General features: G+C 41.6%; 1 protein-coding gene and 1 non-coding gene across 2 annotated transcripts; both read right to left on the bottom strand.

The window, feature by feature from the left end:
* Positions 1–1,359: 1,359 nt before the first annotated feature.
* Positions 1,360–18,123, bottom strand: emp2 (epithelial membrane protein 2). Its single transcript, XM_071542132.1, has 5 exons — positions 17,947–18,123; positions 6,209–6,526; positions 4,788–4,896; positions 4,558–4,698; positions 1,360–3,433 (listed from the first exon to the last, which is right to left on the bottom strand). The coding sequence occupies exons 2-5, from the start codon at positions 6,284–6,286 to the stop codon at positions 3,264–3,266; spliced, it is 498 nt and encodes a 165-aa protein (XP_071398233.1). The 5' UTR covers positions 6,287–6,526; positions 17,947–18,123; the 3' UTR covers positions 1,360–3,263.
* On the bottom strand, positions 15,019–15,105 carry trnar-ucu (transfer RNA arginine (anticodon UCU)). The gene is given in 2 exon segments: positions 15,019–15,054; positions 15,069–15,105. It is a non-coding gene; the product is annotated as a tRNA-Arg (tRNA).
* Positions 18,124–20,998: the final 2,875 nt, after the last annotated feature.

Raw genomic sequence — 20,998 nt, 5'->3', positions numbered from 1 at the left:
TTCTTTTATTTTGCATTTTCATATACTATATGATATAGACTAAGTAGTGTTACTTCTTTGTCATGTTTTAATTATTTTCTTATAGCCTACGCTTTATGTTAAATATCTTTGAGACTAGTGAAAAGCACTATACAAAAGAAAAGAAAAGAAAAGAAAATAAGATTGTTGTTATCATTATTATTGTTAGTTATTATTGTTGATGTGGTTACAGTAGGACTCTGTGGAGGGAATCCATCACCTTGACAGATGTATGCGGGCAGGTGCTTCACTGCTAAGCCCTCACAGCCTCCTTTTATATGTATATAGCTATATATATGTATAATGCATTTATTTATTGAGTAATTTATGGAAGGGTACAGAATTAACAGTGTTACTCAATGAAAAACAAGGAGCCATATTTATTGTTTATTGTAAAATACATTTATTGAGATCAACAACAGGTGGGTGGGGGCGTTCTCTTTCCATTTATGTCAACAGGGAAAGAACTGAAATGTCGATGGATTGTTCCATGCTAGATGTTTCTACATATGTTCCACAATCTCTTCTAGAACTTACATGATCTGTGGTTCTGAGATCAGAGCAAGATGCATCCAACCAGAAACAAGTTCAATCATTTGATGGAGTGCCTGACAGGACTCTTATTCTGTAGCCTGAATCTAGAACAAACAAAAAAACCTGCAGATGGTGTAGTCTCCACTAGATGTCGCTAGCAGTCCAATGTTTTAGCTGGGCCAGGTGAATAAGACAGAGTAAAATCTAACAGGTAACAGAAGCTGCCTGTGACGTAGGTGAGGTCAAAATAAATAGTATTCTAGTTCATCGTCCTGTATATGAATCTGTCTAGCAGTGTGGAAGCAAATGAGTTTGTGACAAGCAGAAACATTTCCATTTGACATTGAACACACACTTAAAACCAACGGTGAAGCTAACAGAAAGCATTTAGATAACTCCTTTACAAAGATAGATCCTATTCCGGACGACCTTCAGCACTTTAACATTGAAGCAAAATGAGACTCACTCAATCGATATGGAATTAATACTTCATTAAGCATTACAAACATTTCAACGGCAAGAAATGAGTTTAAAAAACAAATCACCACAAATACAGTTTTGGCTTCAAAAATTCATATGTTTGGCTTTAGCTTGAATGGTTAGGAGCCAGTATGATCCCATGGTATTTATTTAAGTCTACAATAAACTAAACTATCTAATTCTTCACTACGGGAAAAAAATATCACAACCATAATGCAAAACATTTCCAACTCAAGTCAACAGTCTACTCTAATAATAAGTCAACTCTTACAAATAATGATTGGTGTAGTGTTTAATTTCTGCGACAGAATTTGTACAGAAACGATGTGAAGCGTTAAAAATTTAATATTGGTCTGATTGGAACCAAATACATCAAAACTGTACACAAATGTATAATAAACACCATATCTCCTTCACCTGCCTATTGTAATTGTTTACTTTAGGATCTCAATATAAGCTAAGGGGATCAGTTGAAAGACAAAAACATGTACATGCGAAAAAGTCGAGGATTCTTAATTGGCGAGACTCTCTTGAGAAGACGACTTAACAAAATCGGAGGGACTCTCTCTCAGCAACGGTCACATCCTTGGCCTCCAATGTGTTGTTTTGATCATTTTCAAGTATCATCTTGAGATAGCAGAGCAAAAGCTTCACTTCCATTTTCTTTTCCCTAAATCTTTTATCGGTAAGCGGATCATTTAACCGGCTCTGTGGTCCTTTGCCAATGCCCAACGTGACTCTACTCCTATCACAAAACAACCCAGTACACTGTTGGCTATAAGCGCATAGCTGAACTGAACACTTGAACACTTCTTTACACTTATTTGTTACCTAGAAACTGTTTTAGCCTCAAAACCCCCATCAAGAAAAACAACAATAGTTTCCCCTGTCCTAGGTGGTTGTGAAGCCCAAACAGATCTTCCAAATTGAGGCAGAAAGCTCAAGAGTTGAGAAGTAACTCTGCAAATTGGTGGCAGATAACTCTAGAAATAAGATAAATGCATTGCTGTCAAATCCAGGAACGCATGTGCAAAAGAGTTTTGGAGTTGTTTCAGTAACGGACCAAAGGAACAGTTGCTTGGCCACAGAAGGGAAAAGCTACGGCAAAACTTCAAAACTTCAAAACTACTTCATACACAAAGCTTTAGAATCGATAGGACCCTAAGAAAAACACACTTCGCTACAGTGGTTTCAAACAATAAATAGCTTTCATCGCTTTTCAGTGAGGCCTTGAACACAATATGATCATCATAACAAGAAAAAAAAGGTGTTTTTCGTTCTGATTTCAAGTTTACACGGTTCTACGTCTTCTTTTCAAATCCCAAACGTCACAGCACAGCATTGGTTCCTTTTTCACCGTCGAAACACGAGCGTCAGTAACATGATAAAAACACAAACAAAGGGTTAAAGTCCTACATATCATATCTCCACTACTGCTTCACTACACTTCCAGTATGCTACGGTTAACATAAGATTGTGTATATTTTTTAATCATTTTAGTATTTCAGTCTTAGACATATGCTTTTTTGGCATTTACCTGAACTATACATACAAAGCGAATATGTACAAAATAAATTCCTTTGACTATAGCTTCACAAAAAAAAAAAAACGTATGGACCCGTCGGAAAGTCCGGGGGCTGCGTCCCAATAAGACGCATCCCCCCGCCTTGCCTCCTTCACCTCTTTCCTTTGTGATCAATGATTTAGGACATGTCCCGATGAGTGGAGTTGGAAGGAAGCAGGAGACAAGGAGGCAAGGAGAGGAGACAGATCAGTTGGTTGGAACGGAGCTTATGTCCCATGTAGTGGCTGAGGGGTTTAAGAGGAAGGGTGAGGTGGTTCGGGACTGCAGTGAACGGGGTTTTGAGTGTGCAAGGTGGGCCCAAGTGTGTTGCTGAATGTTTCGGTGGTGTTTTGTCTGGTTCTGAACCTGAGATTTGAGACTAGTGGATTTTTGGTATAAGCGCCCATCTTCATTTCTACTGGATAATCTAAAACAACCTTTAAAAAAATGTTGGATTTGGATTGGCTGGTCGATTTGGCTTCAGCGGTTACGCAATTGCCTTACGTTCGCACTAGGTGGCAGCGTTGTGCATGTGTGTGAGAGAATGCGTGCATGTATGCATGTGTGTCTTATGTGTGTGCATGTGCGCGTGCTTGAGTGTCCAAGTGTGCCTAGTCATATACAGTATGGGAATATCTGCGCGCGTTTACATGGAGCCCCGTCCCGTCTATTTGCGTTTCCTGAGCACCAGGTACATGAGGCCGCTGACGAGAGTCATGGGGAAGCTGACCCAGGCCAGGATGTAGGAGGAGCCGAAGGAGCCGGCCTTAATACTGCCCACGTGGAAGGTGTCCTTCTGAGCCGTGTAGATGGACGCCGCCACCATCACGCACAGAGCTGGGGAGGAGGAGAGAGGAGGAGGAGGGAGGTTACACATGGGCAAGATGGAGATGGATATGAAGATGAAGGTAGAGAGAGACAACAACAACAGAGACAGATTAGTAGATTGATTTCTGGTGTCTGGTATCATTGGCCAGAAATCTTCTCCGCTCACAAATCAAAACTTAAGAGCAGAAACCAAAATTACTAAACAGCAGTGAGCGAGCACTCTATCCAGAGAAAACCGGACTCAACCATGGCTAAACCTGTTGCAAATTTTTTTTTCCCCCACCATCTCACCAGGCACTGAGAAGAAGACATTTAGTTCCAAGGTATGCACAGGTTACTGACATAAGTTACATGATTTCTGGGTAATGAAGTCCTTCAAACTTTCAAAAATGCAACCACTTATCATATGCTGCCACTTGGGGTCGCTAAAGTATGAAATTGCCTAATGTAGCTATAAGTGTAGTTCACACAGCTCACAACCAGCTGTGCTCTAGACCAGTGATTCTCAACCTTTTTCATATCAAGGACCCTTAATTTAGTCCACATTAGAGCCACAGACCCCCATTTGATGAGATTGTATCTCTCTGACCCAAATCTGAGAATATTTTTATTGCTAGATATGATTTTGTCCAGAATTCCATGACTATCTGTATTGTAGGTAGAGAGATAACAGTGAAACTATGATCAAAACAACCATTCTTCTACATTCTCTAATTGTGTTAACTTCTTGTAAATGAAATAATGCTGAAGTTTAACAATTCATCAATTTGCTGGGGACCCCCTGGAACCCCCTCAAGGACCCCCGGTGGTCCCCGGACCCCACGTTGAGAACCACTGCTCTAGACCTTTTGAAGCCTTGGACTAAACTGAGATTTTAGCCCAATGATGTCGCAGTGCCACATGCCAAAGTGGGCTAACCTTGACCCATGGCCCGGACTAGCAGATCCTGCTCTGGAACCTGGTTAACTCCAAGTTGACAGGGTTGACAACAGAATTTTAGCCCAGGACTTACTGGTGTATTGTGATAAGGGAAGTAAAATAGCTTCAGCTTAACACTTAGACTAGGACTCAAGATTGTGTGTGTGTGTGTGTGTGTGTGTGTGTGTGTGTGTGTGTGTGTGTGTAGTACTCACAGGACAGTAGCTGGATGATCGCGGTGAAGACAAATCTCTCTCCCTGTTTCAGCCTGAAGAGCTGAAGGATGAAGACAAAGAAGCCGACGCAACACAAAATGGTGGCCAGGATCATAGTAGCCTGGACCGCCTGCAGATAGGCTGGGGAGAGAGAGAGAGTAGGAAGCATTATGCATACATACACACACACACACACAGACATACACACACATACTCATACACTGTGATACCTGCATCAGCAGTATGGCTCCTCTCTACAGGGTAGCAGGTGACGTTGCAGGAGTACCACAGGTCAGAGTAGATGACAGCGCCTCCTGGTGGCGTCACCACCCACCACGCCTACAGCAGGGACAGAGGGACAGAGAGACAGACGGTTGGCTACAGGCAGCTGGAAAAACGACCTCAATACTTAAAGCTCGATGTGATAACTTGGCACGTCAGCAGCTACTCTGGTCAGAATTCGCAACCGCACTTTACTGCTGTCGCACTTTTGACTTTTGACGTCAGACAACAAACAAGTGCGTACTGATCACGTAAAAACTCACGACACTGTATGCTGCTTGGGATAAAACTGTACACAGAAACACTCACAATGCTGTAAGATACTTGGGGTAAAACACTGTGTCTGCCGCTGTAGAATACTACTCGCAAAAGCTAACAGGCTAATACAGCTACGATGCTAACGTGACACGGTAGTTAGCGTTAGCGTCTACCAGAGGTGGGGACTCAAGTCGCATGACTTGGACTCGAGTCAGACTCAAGTCACAGTTTTAATAGCTTGAGACTTGACTTGAAGCACGAAGAGAAGACTTGGGACTTGACTTGGGTTCTGGTGACTTGGGACTTGACTTTGACTTGTACTTTGATGACTTGAAAAGGTTTCTAAAGTCTTGACTTGAGATCTTGTGTTTGTGTAAATGACTTCGATTGGAAGTGATGAGATTTGTTCCAGCAGACGACTGAATTTAAATTCTGTTTTCTGAATTTGTATGGAATGACTGAATTTATTGAAGTTGAAACTGATTATAGAAATCAAACTCATGATGCTCTTACCAAGTTTTTATCCTATTAAAACCATATTGCATTGAGTCCTAGATATTTAGTTTTCTTTAAGATATTAAATTGATACTGGACTCTTGATTTGTTCTGACTTGACTTGCTGTTCTACATTTAGACTTGAGACTTGACATTAATGACATGGACTTGACTTGGACTTGACTTGGTAATCTACATTTAGACTTGAGACTTGAGACTTGTACCTCAAGACTTGAGACTGACTTGGGACTCGAGCGAAGTTGACTCGGTCACACCTCTGTCGTCTCCTAACATAGTACCTGATGTAACATAAAACGCATCACTTGTAAAGGATTATGACCCAGGCCAGGATGTAGTATTATGGTGAATTATCCAGAACACCACGCTCAGAATTGGCTAGAAGCCCCTCATGTTAATGTTGATGATTTCATTGGAGCTTGGAAAGGCAAATGTTTCCCGAAACAAAATGTTTTACCACAAAAAAGTCATCACATTGACCTGTAATGTGAGTCAGTTCTAAAGCATTTCAGCATTCTGAAACCACCTAAAGTTTTACAGGGTAGAGTCTGTCTATGTGCAGGTTTCATTCTTACTTGGTCCCACGAGTTTTACTCACATTGTGTATGGTGGCAACGAAGAGGAGGATGGCTGAAGCCACGTGGAAGAGGATGATGAAGGCTAAGACGATCAACATGGCTGCCCTTCTGTCGGTCTGTCAGTCTGACTGGTTGTGGGCTGGTTGTCGGGGGCAGTTAGCTCTCTTGCAGGCTGTCTGTCTCTCTGGCTGGCTGATTGTCAGTCTGGCTGTATGGCTGTCTGTCAGTCTGTTTTGTTGGCTGACCGTCTTGCTGGATGATGGCTGGCTGGTCGTCGGACAGGCTGGTTTGCAGGCTGATGGTCAGGGGCGGAACGAGGTTTCTCACATGAAAGGAATCTGTTGGCAGCGGCACATAGATGTAATGCTTTAATACCACATGTAAACTTTAACATTCTGGCTGCACTGCTGCTGCACCATTGCCCCAAAACGGTTTAAAAAATCCTGCAGTACTAATGCAGGATAAATGCAGCATGGGAGGACTTTGACAATTGCTACCAATGTGCATCCTTGATGTCAAATGCGTTGGTTGGACATGTCATGTTTTTTCACAACCTCTCTATTAGGAATGCAAACTTTATCTCCACAGCGATGTGTAATAACCGTGGGTGCTGGGGGAGGAAATGCTGTATCGGCAGTTCACATGCACTAATCTGTTACATCTGCAACCAATTACCAAAAATATGTCCAAACAACTGTGAAAAAAATGCTGGGATAATGATATAGCCTGAGAAATATTTAGAGTATGAAACTCATGCCTCAAATTACTGAAAACGCTACTGGGATTTAAAGGTGTGTGTGTTGTGTCTATATGTGTGCCTTCATGCCACACATACCTGTATATATATATACAGTATATATATATACTGCGTGTGTGTGTGTGAGTCTGTGTGTGCACAGTAAGTGGGAGTGTAGTATTTACTGTACAGTGATTGAAGGCCTGAGGCTAGACTTAATGAGAGAATGAGAGAGTTGACTGTTTATATCTTTGAGGCCACCTGTACTCTGATAGTCAGCCTTTGTATATGCAAAAATATATATAGGTTATGATGCATGCAGAGCTTTTTAAAAGGCCCACAGATGCGTTTTTTATGCAATTTTCATAAATGGTTCATAAAGGTCTATCTACATCATGAACTTCTGAAACAGTCCCCCCTTTTTTTCATTTGTGTGCAAGTCTCTCTTTCTGTTTGTTCTTCTTTGTTTATATTCTCCACCATGAAGTGTCTTGAGGGGGAAAATGGTTGCAAAATACCAAACGCAGCCGGAAATCGCTCTTCTTTTTGTCTTTCAACTTTTTGTTTATCCGGGAAAGGGTTTTGCTCAGCATGTGAGACGCTTTGTCAGCACCGTCCTGCTTCACATTCATGCTGTTACCCACGATCACATCTGACAGAATTCTGAAAACAAGAATATTCTTTGCAACAAAAGACTTGTGTGTGTTGAGAAATGTTTTATAGCAAAATTTAAAAGGCTGAGTGAATATCTCGACTCTGATACTACTGCTACTCCCTGTTCTCTGTGCATACTGCACACTTCAAACTCACCCTAAACACCCTATGTGAAGGGTAACACATATGAGCACGTGCACATACACACACACGCACACACACACACACATAGATGCACATGATTCTGGTTTCACTGACTTAACATAATGCCTATACTCTCAACAATGTGCACACTTAGAAGCTGAGTAGGCAAAGACACAAACACGTTTAAAAGCATGTGTGCAGACACACACACACACACACACACACACACACACACACACAGCCAGACAGCAGAGGAATTAGCCCTCTCCGCCAAAATGGAGTCACAGTAAAAACAGCCTCTCCCCGCCGACAGGAAGCAGCCCACAGATTTTGTGTATGTGTGTGTGTGTGTGTGTGTGTGTGTGTAACATTTGGCTGTGGGGTGTGCCAGGGGATAGGCCAGCCCCTGTCTGGGGTGGGGGATGAATAGAAAAGGGGGGGGGGGAGAAGACATCAAAAGTAAGCTATACACTTTGATTCATGATACATGGGGTTTAGATAGAAGAGTAAACAGTAGCTGCCTTTCCAGCTTAGTGATCTGAGAAAGAAGCTGCATTAAACTATGAAGTGGCATTTTCCCTTTTCCCCTTGAAACACACTTGATTTTACCCTTGAATGTAAGAGAAAATTCATAGATGGCGGCTGAAATTGGTCAATAAGTGTAAGCCTGCATATCATATCGCAAAAAAATGTCCAGCAGCAAACAAGTTATTACCATAAAGAATACAATGCAGGCCTATAGCTCCACATACAACTCATACAATAGGGATGCTACAGTATGTTTGAATATACAGTGGCGTGTCCAGGATATTTCTGCATGGAGTGGACATGTGGGACACAAACGTTTTATTATTTGGGGTGGTAACAGCACGATGGAGGCATGACTGTTGTAGTTTCACAGTTGTGTAAAATCCCACTCAATCAGCCAATCATAACATTTCATAAAAACTGCATTCCTGCAGTGGCCAATCAGTTTTGGGCTAATCATGTTACTTTTTTCTGTAACGGAGTAAAGTAAGGCATTACTGTTCCAGTTTCAGTAATCACAGAGTTACCGATCTAACAGACTGGTTGTTTCATTCCTTAACCTCTTTACTGGTGTAATATCTATCAAAAGATGCCTTCAAGTCACGTCGGAAATATCAGGATTACGAGTCGAGCGCGCATGAACGAGTCAACAAAGTAGTAAATAAGACCCAGAATGTCGGAATGCAATGCTGCAGGCTCTATCTTTATTAAAAACCTTTAAAGAAAGATTTAGTGTCTGTTGTTATTTAGACTTCTGCTGGTTATGTGGGTTTAGTCTGCAATATTTATTAGCCCAATGAACACAAGCAGCACAATCGTTGTAGTTTGTAATGCAAAAGTAATGTAAAGGAGTAAACTAATAAGTAATATAATAGTAGTAGTAGTAGTAGTATACTAAAAGTAACGAGTAATGTGGAATTTCCTACTTTTTCCCGGTAACCAGAATGCATCATTTTGAATTTACATTTGTGGCGATCTATGGAGAGCCACCTCTTTTATATACAGTAGGAACATTCTTTGGAGCAGCCAAGTAAATAATCTCCCAGACACACACACACACACACACACACACACAGCTGGATCTGATTCCGTCCGCAGCTGCCTCCCCGTCTCGGCGAGAGGAGAGGAGGGGAGGACCGAGGGAGGGGACGGAGGTGGAGAGAGAGAGAGAGAGAGAAGGGAACCCCACTGGAGGGAAAGGAAGGAGGAGAGAAAAACAAAAACACACACCACACACACAAACAAACACATACACACCTCCCAGCCTGCCAAAGAACGCCGTGTTCACGAAAAAAAAAAGTACAAACCTCTACCGGAGGGCTAAAACGTAAAGAGAGAGAGAGAGAGAGAGAGAGAAAATATTTCATCCAAACGATGCAGACTGCAGACATAAAACCCTGATGGTAACTGACATAGAAGAGATACATACAGTATATGTAGTGTGTATGTGTGTGTGTGTGTGTGTGTACAGTAAGTGCATGCCCCATTGTGCTTGTAATAATAATTTTAATAGTAATTCTATTTATATAGCACTTTTTTTTTAGCAAACTTACAACATGCTGAACACCAAAAGATTAAAACAATGACATCAAATAAATAAAAAAGAAGTAAAGAAATAACAATAAACAGAGAAAGAGAAAAAATGATTTTTAAAGAGTATGTTTTCAATTGTGATTTAAAAACAGTGACAGACCCTTCTAATATAAGCCGTTCCATAACTTGTTGTCATATGTGTGTGTTGTTGACACTGCCGTTAACAGTAAAAAAAAAAAATCATTACTTTTATTATCGCCTCTAAATATCAGATAGAAGGAGAATTATCCAAAAAACTATGATCAAGCAAAACGATTACAATTTATCATCATTATCTTTTCAGTTGATTTTGTCAATCAGAAAGATGATTGTCATTTTTGGGGGTGCAATGGAAAAGTAATATGATCAGTAATGGTAAGTATAGTAATACTTTTGAAATGAGTATGAGTAATGCTGTATTAATTTATTGGGAGTAAAGCGCAAAACACTTGTTCATAAAGATAATGCTCTCATGTTCTCTCTCTCTCTCTTTCTTTCTATGTCTCATTCACTCTCTCTCTCTCTCTCCCTGCTCTCTCTTTGTCACACACACACCCGCCCCGACTCAACACACACACACACACACACGCACACGCACAGTAACCTAATTGTGGACGCCCCGTATTCCCCAGGGAACCTTGGGAACGGTGTTGCATTGCAGAAGTTTCGCTCGGCCGCTGAGAGCGAAGTGTGAAATCACTGATACTCACCTCTGACACCAGACGACAGCTGCACACGCACACACACACACACACACACACACACACACACACACACACACACACACACAGAGCACAATCATAACCACATGCATAGCATATACATAAGCCCTGCTGGCCTGGTATGCATAACACGGATATTTCACAGATACACACACCTTAGCTATCATAATAGACATATGCACACACACACACACACACACACACACACACCAAGGGCTATCTCCCACATTAGGTGACAGCTGTGGTGCGTCAATCATAAAAGAAGCAGCTATAGCCTTCACCATCCCAGTTTGTGATAATCATATATTCATGATTCATCACTCTCATTAATAAACGAATACAATCTGGATTACAGTTGCACTCATCTAATCAACCTTGGCTAGTATAGTGGATAAACCAGTAGGACTGGTAGGTATGATGGTGGGGTAAACAACAGATGGGAGTCAGTCTACTAAAAAATTTATAGTATCTGCAAAAAGTATGTTATTTTTCTGAGTGATGCTGATGTTTTATGGAACTATACAATGCGGGTTTTATCAGGTTTCAACACTCAACACATTAAAATGTCCGCGGAAAGTTTTCAACTCACCAAAACGTTGTGTGGTTTTTTCCAAGGCAGCAGCCCTATGCTTCCATGCCATGGCACTGTATGCAAAATATCGTACGTTTTGTTTTCCCTTGACGCAGTTCCCCTTTGTGTTCAACTGCCATTTTGCATCCCCTCTAAGCATCAGGCTGAATTGAATTAGGGATGCAAAATAGCACGAGCGAAAGTCATCTACTGGTTGCTGCCTCTGTCTTGGATGAGGAAACTGACAAGATTCAGAGGTGGAAAGTAAGTACATTTACTCAAGTACTGTACTTATAAGTACAGTTTTGAGGTACTGGCACTTTACTTGAGTATTTCCAATTTGTGAGACTTTCTACTACATTTCAGAGGGAAATATTGTACTTTTTCTTCCACTGCATTTATCTGACAGTTACTAGTTACTTTGAAGAATAAGGTTTTACATGCAAAACATACAATAAGCTCATAATAAAACATGATGCATTGTTAGTTTAAACTCCAAAGAAGTATATGGAGCAGTTAGATCCAACAACATTAAACTACTTCTTACAAGTTAATGCTTCAATAATTTAACACTCTGAAAGATTGAGGACTTTTACTTTTGATACATAAGTACATGTTACTGCTAATACTCCTTTACTTTTACTTAAGTACATTTTTGAATGAAGGACTTTTAATGAAGTATTTTTCCATTATGGTATTGTTGCTTTGACTTAAGTAAAGGATCTGAGTACTTTTACCACCACTGACAAGATTCAGGTTTGGGAATGTATTCACCATTTGTTTGAATGAAACTCCACATTCCTAGCTGACCAAGCCATCAGATATCAAAGGTTTGGATTTTTGATGACTTAGTACAGGGGGTGGGTGGATGACAGATACACAGGCAGACGTATAGACCGGCTGCAATTGTGTAGTAACTCTAATACTAGTCAGGTTCTTCCCTTTCTTCCCAACATCCAGTGTTGGTCCCTGCCAGACTCCAGCTACCTAGCCTGACACACAGACTGACAAACAGGCAGAAACACTGCCATTCCTCCTCTCCACTCAGCCTTATAATAGGAGGCTGGGGGACTCAGTGTGTGTGTGTGTGTGTATGTGTGTGTCTGTGTGTGTGTGTGTGCGTGTACCGACCAGTTCCCTTGCCTGGTGGAAAATGCTGACTTTTAATGTTGTACTTTTTTTTTTTTTACCCTTTTCATAAAACACAAAGCCACAGACTTAACTGGGCCTCTGAATCTCATTTTCTCCATCTCTCTCTCAGTCTCGCCATCTCTCTCTCTTTCTCTCTCTCTCTCTGTCTCTCTCTCTCTCTCTCTCCATGGAAAATACGGATCGAGGAAGAGAAGAGGCAAGATAGCTTCCAGTCGAGCCCTCTGGCCCCTTATTAGGTCCAACAGCTGAGAGTGAAATGCGACATTTCCTCTTTTCCCAGAACCTTTTCTCTTGGATACACATTGGAAATCACTCTGAGTCACTGAGTCAATGAAACACTGATACATGATTTTAAAAGGAAACGTCCTTTTTTTAGTTTGAGTCAAAGTTCAGGAGAACTCCTCTAAACATGTTACTGCCAAAACAAACCCCATCCCCCAAACCCACAGTGTCAGAACACTGCAGAAACCTTACACCCTGTACGGCAGGCTTCTAATGTGTGTGTGTGTGTGTGTGTGTGTACACAACAACAATAGCCATTGAAGGCTTATTTTTAGAGAAAACACAAAAGGCAGATCTTCCCTGGAGCGACGCCAGTGACCAAACAAAGCTTTGTTTAGGAAAGAGCACACACACACACACACACACACACACACACATACACATGACTGTTTGAGCACTCATCCCAGTGAACACGGAGTTCCCCACCTATTACCCGACAGTTTCAGAATTAAAAATACATGTGGTTGAATCCCTGTACAGTATGGATCCACAGCAGGCGTTCTTACAGACAAAAACACCAATTGGCTGGCTACCAAAATTCAAAGATAACACACACAGCTCCCTGCATTCCATGGTATCTAAAAAAAAAAAAGCGTCCTCTGGTGAATCCATGCTCTGGGTCAAACCATCTTAGGTCTAATTGGACCCGAAAGAGAAGAAGAAGTATTAGCCAACATGGAAACTCATGCAGAGGAATGATTCACAGCAGGATTTCAGCCCCAATTAAGCAGAGTCACAGGCATTAGTGTAGATGAGGACGTATTATGTGTAGTAATGGGGCAGCAGCAGGGCAGCAACTATGTAAGAAAAGAGTTTTGGTGTCCAGAGGCAGTCCGGTGATTAAATCCCCGAACCCACTGACCCAGGATCAGATCCCACCTGGACTTTCCCTATTTTGTCTCTAAATTACAAATAAAAGTCCACTCTCCTGTCTAAAAAAGCCTGTTTATAATGATGGGTATGTCTTGATTCGATTATAAAGTAATAACTATCTCTCACTGGAGCAAATGACCTATTTTATATTGGCTTTCCACTGTCTATTATGTCACTGTCACTTTTACTTCTGTTAAGTTTCTTTTATATTGTTGCTGCTCTTTGTTTTCTCAAGCTTTGTACTGTCAAGCTAATACGGGCTCAGCTGTTAGACAGACCAGCAATTACTTGATCTGTACATTAATTGGAAATGGCAACTGTAAATAATACTGACTATGAATGCATAGATATGGTAAAATATTGTATTGGTATCTGGGCAAAATCGTCTATTTCAACATTAAATCCAACAACCGCTGCTGATGGCACTGGCGCATTTATTAGGAGTTTTATGGTAACTCCAAAATCCACCAGTGCCACCACCACTGATGGATCTGGTGCTTTTATTAGAAGTTTTACAGTAATCCAAAACCACACCTGTGCCACCACCACCGCTGATGGCACAGGTGTCTTTATTAGTAGTTTTACGGTAACTCCAAAATTTACCAGTGCCACCACTGCCGATGGCACCGGTGCGTTTATTAGAAGTTTTATGGTAACTCCAAAATCCACCAGTGCCACCACCGCTACCAATGGCCCCGGTGTGTTTATTAGAAGTTTTACGGAAACTCCAACATCCACCAGTGCCCCCACCACCGCTGATACCACTGGTGCATTTATTAGAAGGTTTACGGTAAATCCAACAGTGCCACCACCACTGCTGATGGCATCAGCACATGTTCACATTAAGCTGTAGAAGACTGGCTGCCTTGTGGCTTCCAAATGAAATATTTTAGCTATGTTGAGTTTTGCTGTGCCCTATAGGAGAGAATGGAGACATCACACTGCAGACATTGTTCTGTAGGATGAAGCCTACATTCTTGGATAGGGGTATGGCACGTGTGTGTGTGTGGGTGTGTGTGCGTGTGTGTGAGTGTGTGTGTGTGTGCCTAAACACTTCCCTCAGTGGAGACCTGAAAAATGGACACACACACACACACAGCCGTTTTTCCTGCTGAGTTTAAAGACTTCCCTCGGACACACGAATTCTTTCATGTTGAACGCTACCGTGGCTTTTAGGTGTGTGTGTGTGTGTGTGTGTGTGTGTGTGTGTGTGTGTGTGTTTTCACACGCATTCCTTGGGTGACAGCGCTGAGTAATGACTCCCACATGGCAGCGAGGAGTGAGGGAACACCGCACAGGGAGGTAAAGAGAGGAGACAGCGTTCCAGTTATCTCTCAACACACTTACATCTCCTTCCTTGCATCTGTCTATCCTCACATCCATCTATCCATCCATCTTCTTCTACACCTCTCTCCATCACTTCCCACTGGTTCAATAATAGTTTTCATCTGTCAGCGCCTTGTTACACCCCCCCCCTGACTGATCCTCTTCCTATTGGATATCACACACCTCTCTCTCCCTACTGCCTGGGACTGTTCTACTGAATGGATCCAACCTGTGACCTTTCAGTTACGGGACGTTCCCGGCCTAAAAACTCGACTCCGGTGGGACTCGAACCCACAACCTTTGAATCTCTCCGCTCTGCCTAGAAGTCCAATGCGCTATCCATTGCGCCACGGAGCCGCTGCATGTTCCCCTCCCCCTAAAACAGCATATGAACAGACGGACCTGTCAGCTAGTTTGGATGGAAGTTTCTAACAAATGTGTTGTGTGCAGAATTTGTAACTGAAATGTTGGTAATTCATATTTTCATGCATTCGTTCAGCTGGCTACTTGCTTGCTTTAACTATAAGTTCACATGTTCCTTTGTATGTATGTACAGTATATTTGCATGTTCGATGAAACCCATTCAAAACCCATTGTACAGTTTTTTCTCATGTCCTGAAAAATGAAAATAACTCAGTCCTCCTACAGGAATTTTCATAATCAGAACCAACAATTTACCACTGAACCCATGGGAAATCATAAAACCACCAGCCAGCCCAGCGGAGATATATAAGCTGACAAGGTCCCATGCAGGGATTCTCCTGACCAGCTCCATCAGATAGGAAGACTGGAAGAAGAGCGAGAAGTGAGAAGAACACGAGGGTTTGAGGGGTTTGGAGTTGTGTGTAAAAGTGAGGAAAATAGATTAGTAAAATATGAGAACTTCTGAACTCTAATAAAGCGAACTGGTAATTCAATTTTAGAGTAGCTGCTATTACAACTATGGTGACCTATCAACTGAAGGTTCTCAATTTTGCTCCGAAATGCTATATGTCCATTTTGACGAAATTTGGGAAACTTGAAATTCATCATTTAATATTTAATATACACATGATTCTTGAAAAAACACAACATTTCTTGTAGGAAAAGGTCTTAAGATGATGTTCAATGTGTTTCACTTATATGCCAAAAATCATTTCTACTTTTATGTCACCAATTATTTAAGAGTGGGTGTCAATTTTTTGGTCAATGGGGTGTCAGTGTGTGTGTGTGTGTGTGTGTGCTCGCGCTCCACAGTAGTAACAGCTTCCTGCGGTGTCTCACATCTGTACTTCATTCACACACACACAATAAATGTGCAAACACACACAGACAGACAGACAGACAGACAGACACACACATATACAAAACACAACAAACATGATACACATGGACACCCTACTCATTACAAACAGATACTACACACTCACACACACACACACACACACACACATGAAACAGCCTTTCACACATAACATACACTGTTGCTCCTTCTCTCATTGGAGGCAGATGCCATTGCTGTCTCACATGGACAGACTGGAAATGACAGAGGAGAGGAGAGGAGAGGAGAAGAGGAGAGAAGAGAAGAGAAGAGAAGAGAAGAGAAGAGAAGAGAAGAGAAGAGAAGACAAGAGAAGAGAAGAGAAGAAAAGAGAAGTAGAAAGCCAAGAATATCTGTAATGTCATCAAGAGACTCTCTGGAAACTCTCCATTAACAGCGAATGGAATAAAATATGTGTTTGACCTTTTACATGCAAGCAAGTGTCATTTCAGGCTTTGGGAGAGTTCCTCATGGATACAAATATAGACAACCATAATCATAGGAACAATGTGTGTGAAATCTGTTTTTTGGGTGGATCTTTTCTTGAATTTGCACTTTTCTGTTCAGCAGCAGTTTCCTAGACGATGTTGCAACATGGAGGGTCCAAATTTAATCTGGTTTCACAACTGATATGATGAAATGAGATGGGTGTGTGTGCTGACCTTCAGAGTCTCTCCTCAATTTTCTCTCTCCATGTGTGTGTGTGTGTGTGTGTGTTTTGCTGTCAGCATCTATAGGGGCTTTCATTCCAAAAACATTCTCCATCAGCCTCCATTCATTCCTCATTCTGGCTGGCTAGCCCAGTCTGAAAAATACTAGCCACACCGGGCCAGCAGGCTTCAATTCCCAATCCCCTGTCACCAGACACTGCACTAAGTTATTCCCATATTCAAACACAGGGGGGCGTCCTTCGTGAGAGGAGGCAGTAACCTAACACACTGCTAGGAGATTTGGTGTCTGCTTCAAGGAAACTAACATGCCAAGATTTAGCCTGTGACTATTGCAAGGCAGCAGCAATAACATTCAGCCCCAGTATTACACCAGTACATAGTAAACTTAATATAGCTTTCACTCACTGTCTGTACCTATAAGTGCAGTTCAATGACAGCCTTACAAAATGAACTATAGAAGGATACTATACAAATATAACAGCAAAAGTATAAGTCTCTGGAGGAATACTATAGGAATACTATAGCGATATTATAAGAGATAAAACAAATAAAGTACTATATTAAGTACTATAAAGTACCATGAAGTACTAAGGTCACTACTGAATACCACAGACATATTATAAGGAACTATAGTAATATTATAGGAACATCATAGTGATGCCATATAAAGTACTATAAGATCACTATTGAGTACCATAGACACACTATTAGTGCCTATAGGAATATTAAAGTAATTTTTCATTAGAGCAGTCCGCAGCAACTCTCTCTCTCTCTCTCTCTCTCTCTCTCACACCCACACACACACATACACACACACACGCACACACACGGGCGGCTGACAACGCCCCTTTCATTTCCAACGTCCGAAACTTGGAGCCACTCAGCAGAAGTTATGATCTGTGTAAAAATACCCACACCTCCTACGAGGGGGAAACACGGCAGCAGAATAACCTACTGTATGATCAATCATCCTATAATATATCCATATCATAAATGTGAATGACAGATATCACAACAAATCCTTAAGGAATATTATAGGAATATTAAATACCACAGCAGTAAATACGGTTGAGACGCACCATGAATCACTATAGGAATAAACATAGGATATAAAAATATAAGTCTCTATAGGAATATTATAGTGTTTGAATGTGGCATGAAGTTCATATAGAAAGTTCTGTGCAGGATTCAAACGATATGCAAACTAAATATATAAAATCTACTCACCGGATTTTTTTACCGAGAAGGAAACACAAAGCTGTGTGTGGCGTCCCAGACGTGTGTGTGTGTGAGTGTGTAAAAAAAAATATAGAGAGGGAAAGGAGGAAAAAAAGAGAGAAAGAGTGATGCAAGTAGCTTCCAAACGTGACAAAACGGCAGCCTGGGATCCTACTAGTAGTCCAAAAAAAAAAAAAGTTAGTTAGAAATGCGCGGTCACTGCGCTCCGGCTGCTGTGAACGCGCGTGGGTGGGCTGGAGCTGGGGTGTGGTTTCGGGTTTTTAATATGCTGGGAGGTGTGTGTGTGTGTGTGTGTGAGAGAGAGAGAGAGAGAGAGAGAGAGAGAGAGAGAGAGAGAATGTACCTTTCTGTGTGTGTGTGTGTGTGTGTGTGTGTGTGTGTGTGTGTGTGTGTGTGTGTGTGTGTGACACGAGAAGTTTGGTGACAACAGTTTAGGGCTTGGCGGGAAAAAAAGTGTCTATAAAAGTATTATGGTGTCAAAGGGGAAGTTAAAAAGCTGACTAATAATATCTCTATTTTCATCTCTGCTTCCCCCCCCCCCAGAACGCAGACAGAAAGAGAGAGAAAAGAAAACAAACGACAAAAAGAAGGAGAGATGAGAGAGGCAGGAAAGGACGAGGGAGGGAGGGGAAGGCAGGTCAGACGGACAGGAGGCGCGAGGATATTAAAAAAGATGAAGGGGGTGGAAGAGTGGAAAAGAGAGAGAGGGAGGAAGAATAATGGAGAGGATAAAGAGAAATGGGGAGAGGAGAGAGGGAGGGAAGGATACGGATAAAAAGGGAAAAAGGAAAATACAAGGGGAGGGAGAGAGAGAGAGAGAGAGAGAGAGAGAGAGAGAGGCCAGCAACAGGAAGGGAGATTTACTGACAAAGGAAATGAGAAAACCCCTTGTCCTTCCCCTCTCTCTCTCTCTCTCTCTCTCTCTCTCTCTCTCTCTCTCCCTCCCTCTCTCCCATTGCCATACTGACATACCGGTGAATCGGAGCAAGCACATCCTGTATACCCTATATTCCCTATATTGTTGTATATTGCTATACTGCATATAGATATTTTTCATAATTTTACAATTCACAATTTGTCACCTTTCCTATATTTGCACATCGTCTTGCTCAATAAGACTGTTTCCTACTGTTACTGCCACTACTTGTCAGGTCACTCACCTGTCAATCAAACAGTGTGGGCGGGGTTTGGAGTTTCTGTTGATGCAGTTTGAGTTTCTCTTTTCTTTTGTCTGTTCAGCCATGGAGGCTATCGCTGCTCATGCTAACTACCTAGTTCTTATTATTATTCTTCTTCTTATTCCAAACAAGCCGCTGTTGCTGCTGCTGGAAATGTAAAACGCATCACTTCCTGTGAGCCAGAGGATTTTTTCCCGGGAAAGTCCTACCAGACACCAGGTGTTTAGGACAGCAAATGTAAAAGCTTTCATGAACTGGGTATAGGTGGAATCAATATTGTGTTGTACCAATGGGACAGACATTTACTTATATGAAAATGTTGTGGATTATTACATTAACGTTTCATCTAACCTCTTCTAATCTATTCACAACAGGTGACAAAGCTAATAGCATAAAGAACCAACATCTATCCATTTAAAAAAAAAATAGGGTCATGAAATATCTCTCTCTCCTTTCCCCCCTCTCTCTCTCGTTCCTCCCCAGCTGTTGCACTACATTTCTTTTACAGCAGTTTTTGCCATCGTTGTTACCCATAGAGACACACAGGCACACACTCCGAGGCAGGGAGGGAGGGAGGGAAGGAGAGCATATTTGGTGGGACCTCTCAAGTAGTCTTGGTAATCTCTCAAATCATCACAGCTATGTCGAAGGCACACTATACAAACCCCTCTCTTTCTCTCTCATTCTCATTCTAACAGAGTGGATCTATATGTATAAGCTATAAAAAATGATGTATTAATTCAGGAATCTAGAAATACCAGATTTCCATATCATACACAGTGCTTAAGAATTTATTGCTTTGCATTTCGCGGAGACGCTAACTCCCATATGCTTATGTTGGCTGTGCCACTGTGTATTTTGTACTGTGTTTTGATTCCATTCACTTTCATATCTTTGGCTCTTTTATGTGAATTTGACTATATCCTTTAACTATATTGTATTTACTGGTCTGCAACTTTTAGGTTTGAAAAAGAGATTCTTAATCTCAGCAGGACCAATCTGGTTAAATAAATGATAATAAAATAAAAAAGAAGGGTAAGAATCAGATGAATGATGTCCTAGGTGGTGGGGGGGAGGTGTTATATAAAGCAGTGATTCTCAACCTTTTTCACATCAAGGACCCCTAAATTAGTGCACATTAGGGCCCCCATTTGATGAGATTTTGTCTCTTGGACCCAAATCTGAGAATATTTTTATTGGTAGATATGATTTTGTCCGGAGTTCCATGACTATCTGTATTGTAGGTAGAGAGATAACAGAGATACTATGATCAAAACAGTCATTCTTCTACATTCCCTAATTGCGTTAACTTCTTGTAAATTAAGTAATGGTGAAGATTAACAATTCATCAGTTTGCTGGGGACCTGGAACCCCCGCAAGGACCCCTGGTGGTCCCCGGACCCCACGTTGAGAACCACTGATTATAAAGTATATTTTTATTATTTTTCCAACTCAATTGGTTTGATGACATTTTTCACTGTTCTCAGTGTCACAGCAAAATCATGTGTTTATTCAACTCAGAGTGTAAAAGTGAACACCATGCCAGTGTTTACACAAGTCCACCCCCATCAGTCAATGTAACAACTGCTAGTTTTGCCTCAGAGCCATATCAGCTCTATGAGTGGACAAGCAACTCTCCACTCAACACATGTCAACATGTCAATAATTGATAACTGAAAAATCAACACTCCAATAATTGACTGTGATCGGTTTTATACGGGACAAAACTTTCCATGATGACCTCACAATGCCGGCTGCGCATTGCCACGGCGACATGTGGCGGCAGCGGGCCCGGTGTTTCCGAGGTTGCCGTGGGGACGGGGGGTGGGGGGGGGGACAGTGGTGGGATTCTTTTGTGAGGT

The sequence above is a fragment of the Centroberyx affinis genome, unplaced genomic scaffold (assembly GCF_046629955.1).
Source record: "Centroberyx affinis isolate AG114_WGS23_722 - 3 ecotype Tasmania unplaced genomic scaffold, CSIRO-AGI_Caff_v1 ptg004020l_1, whole genome shotgun sequence".
NCBI classification, from domain to species: domain Eukaryota; kingdom Metazoa; phylum Chordata; class Actinopteri; order Beryciformes; family Berycidae; genus Centroberyx; species Centroberyx affinis.
This window is presented reverse-complemented; position numbering and strand designations above follow the sequence as displayed.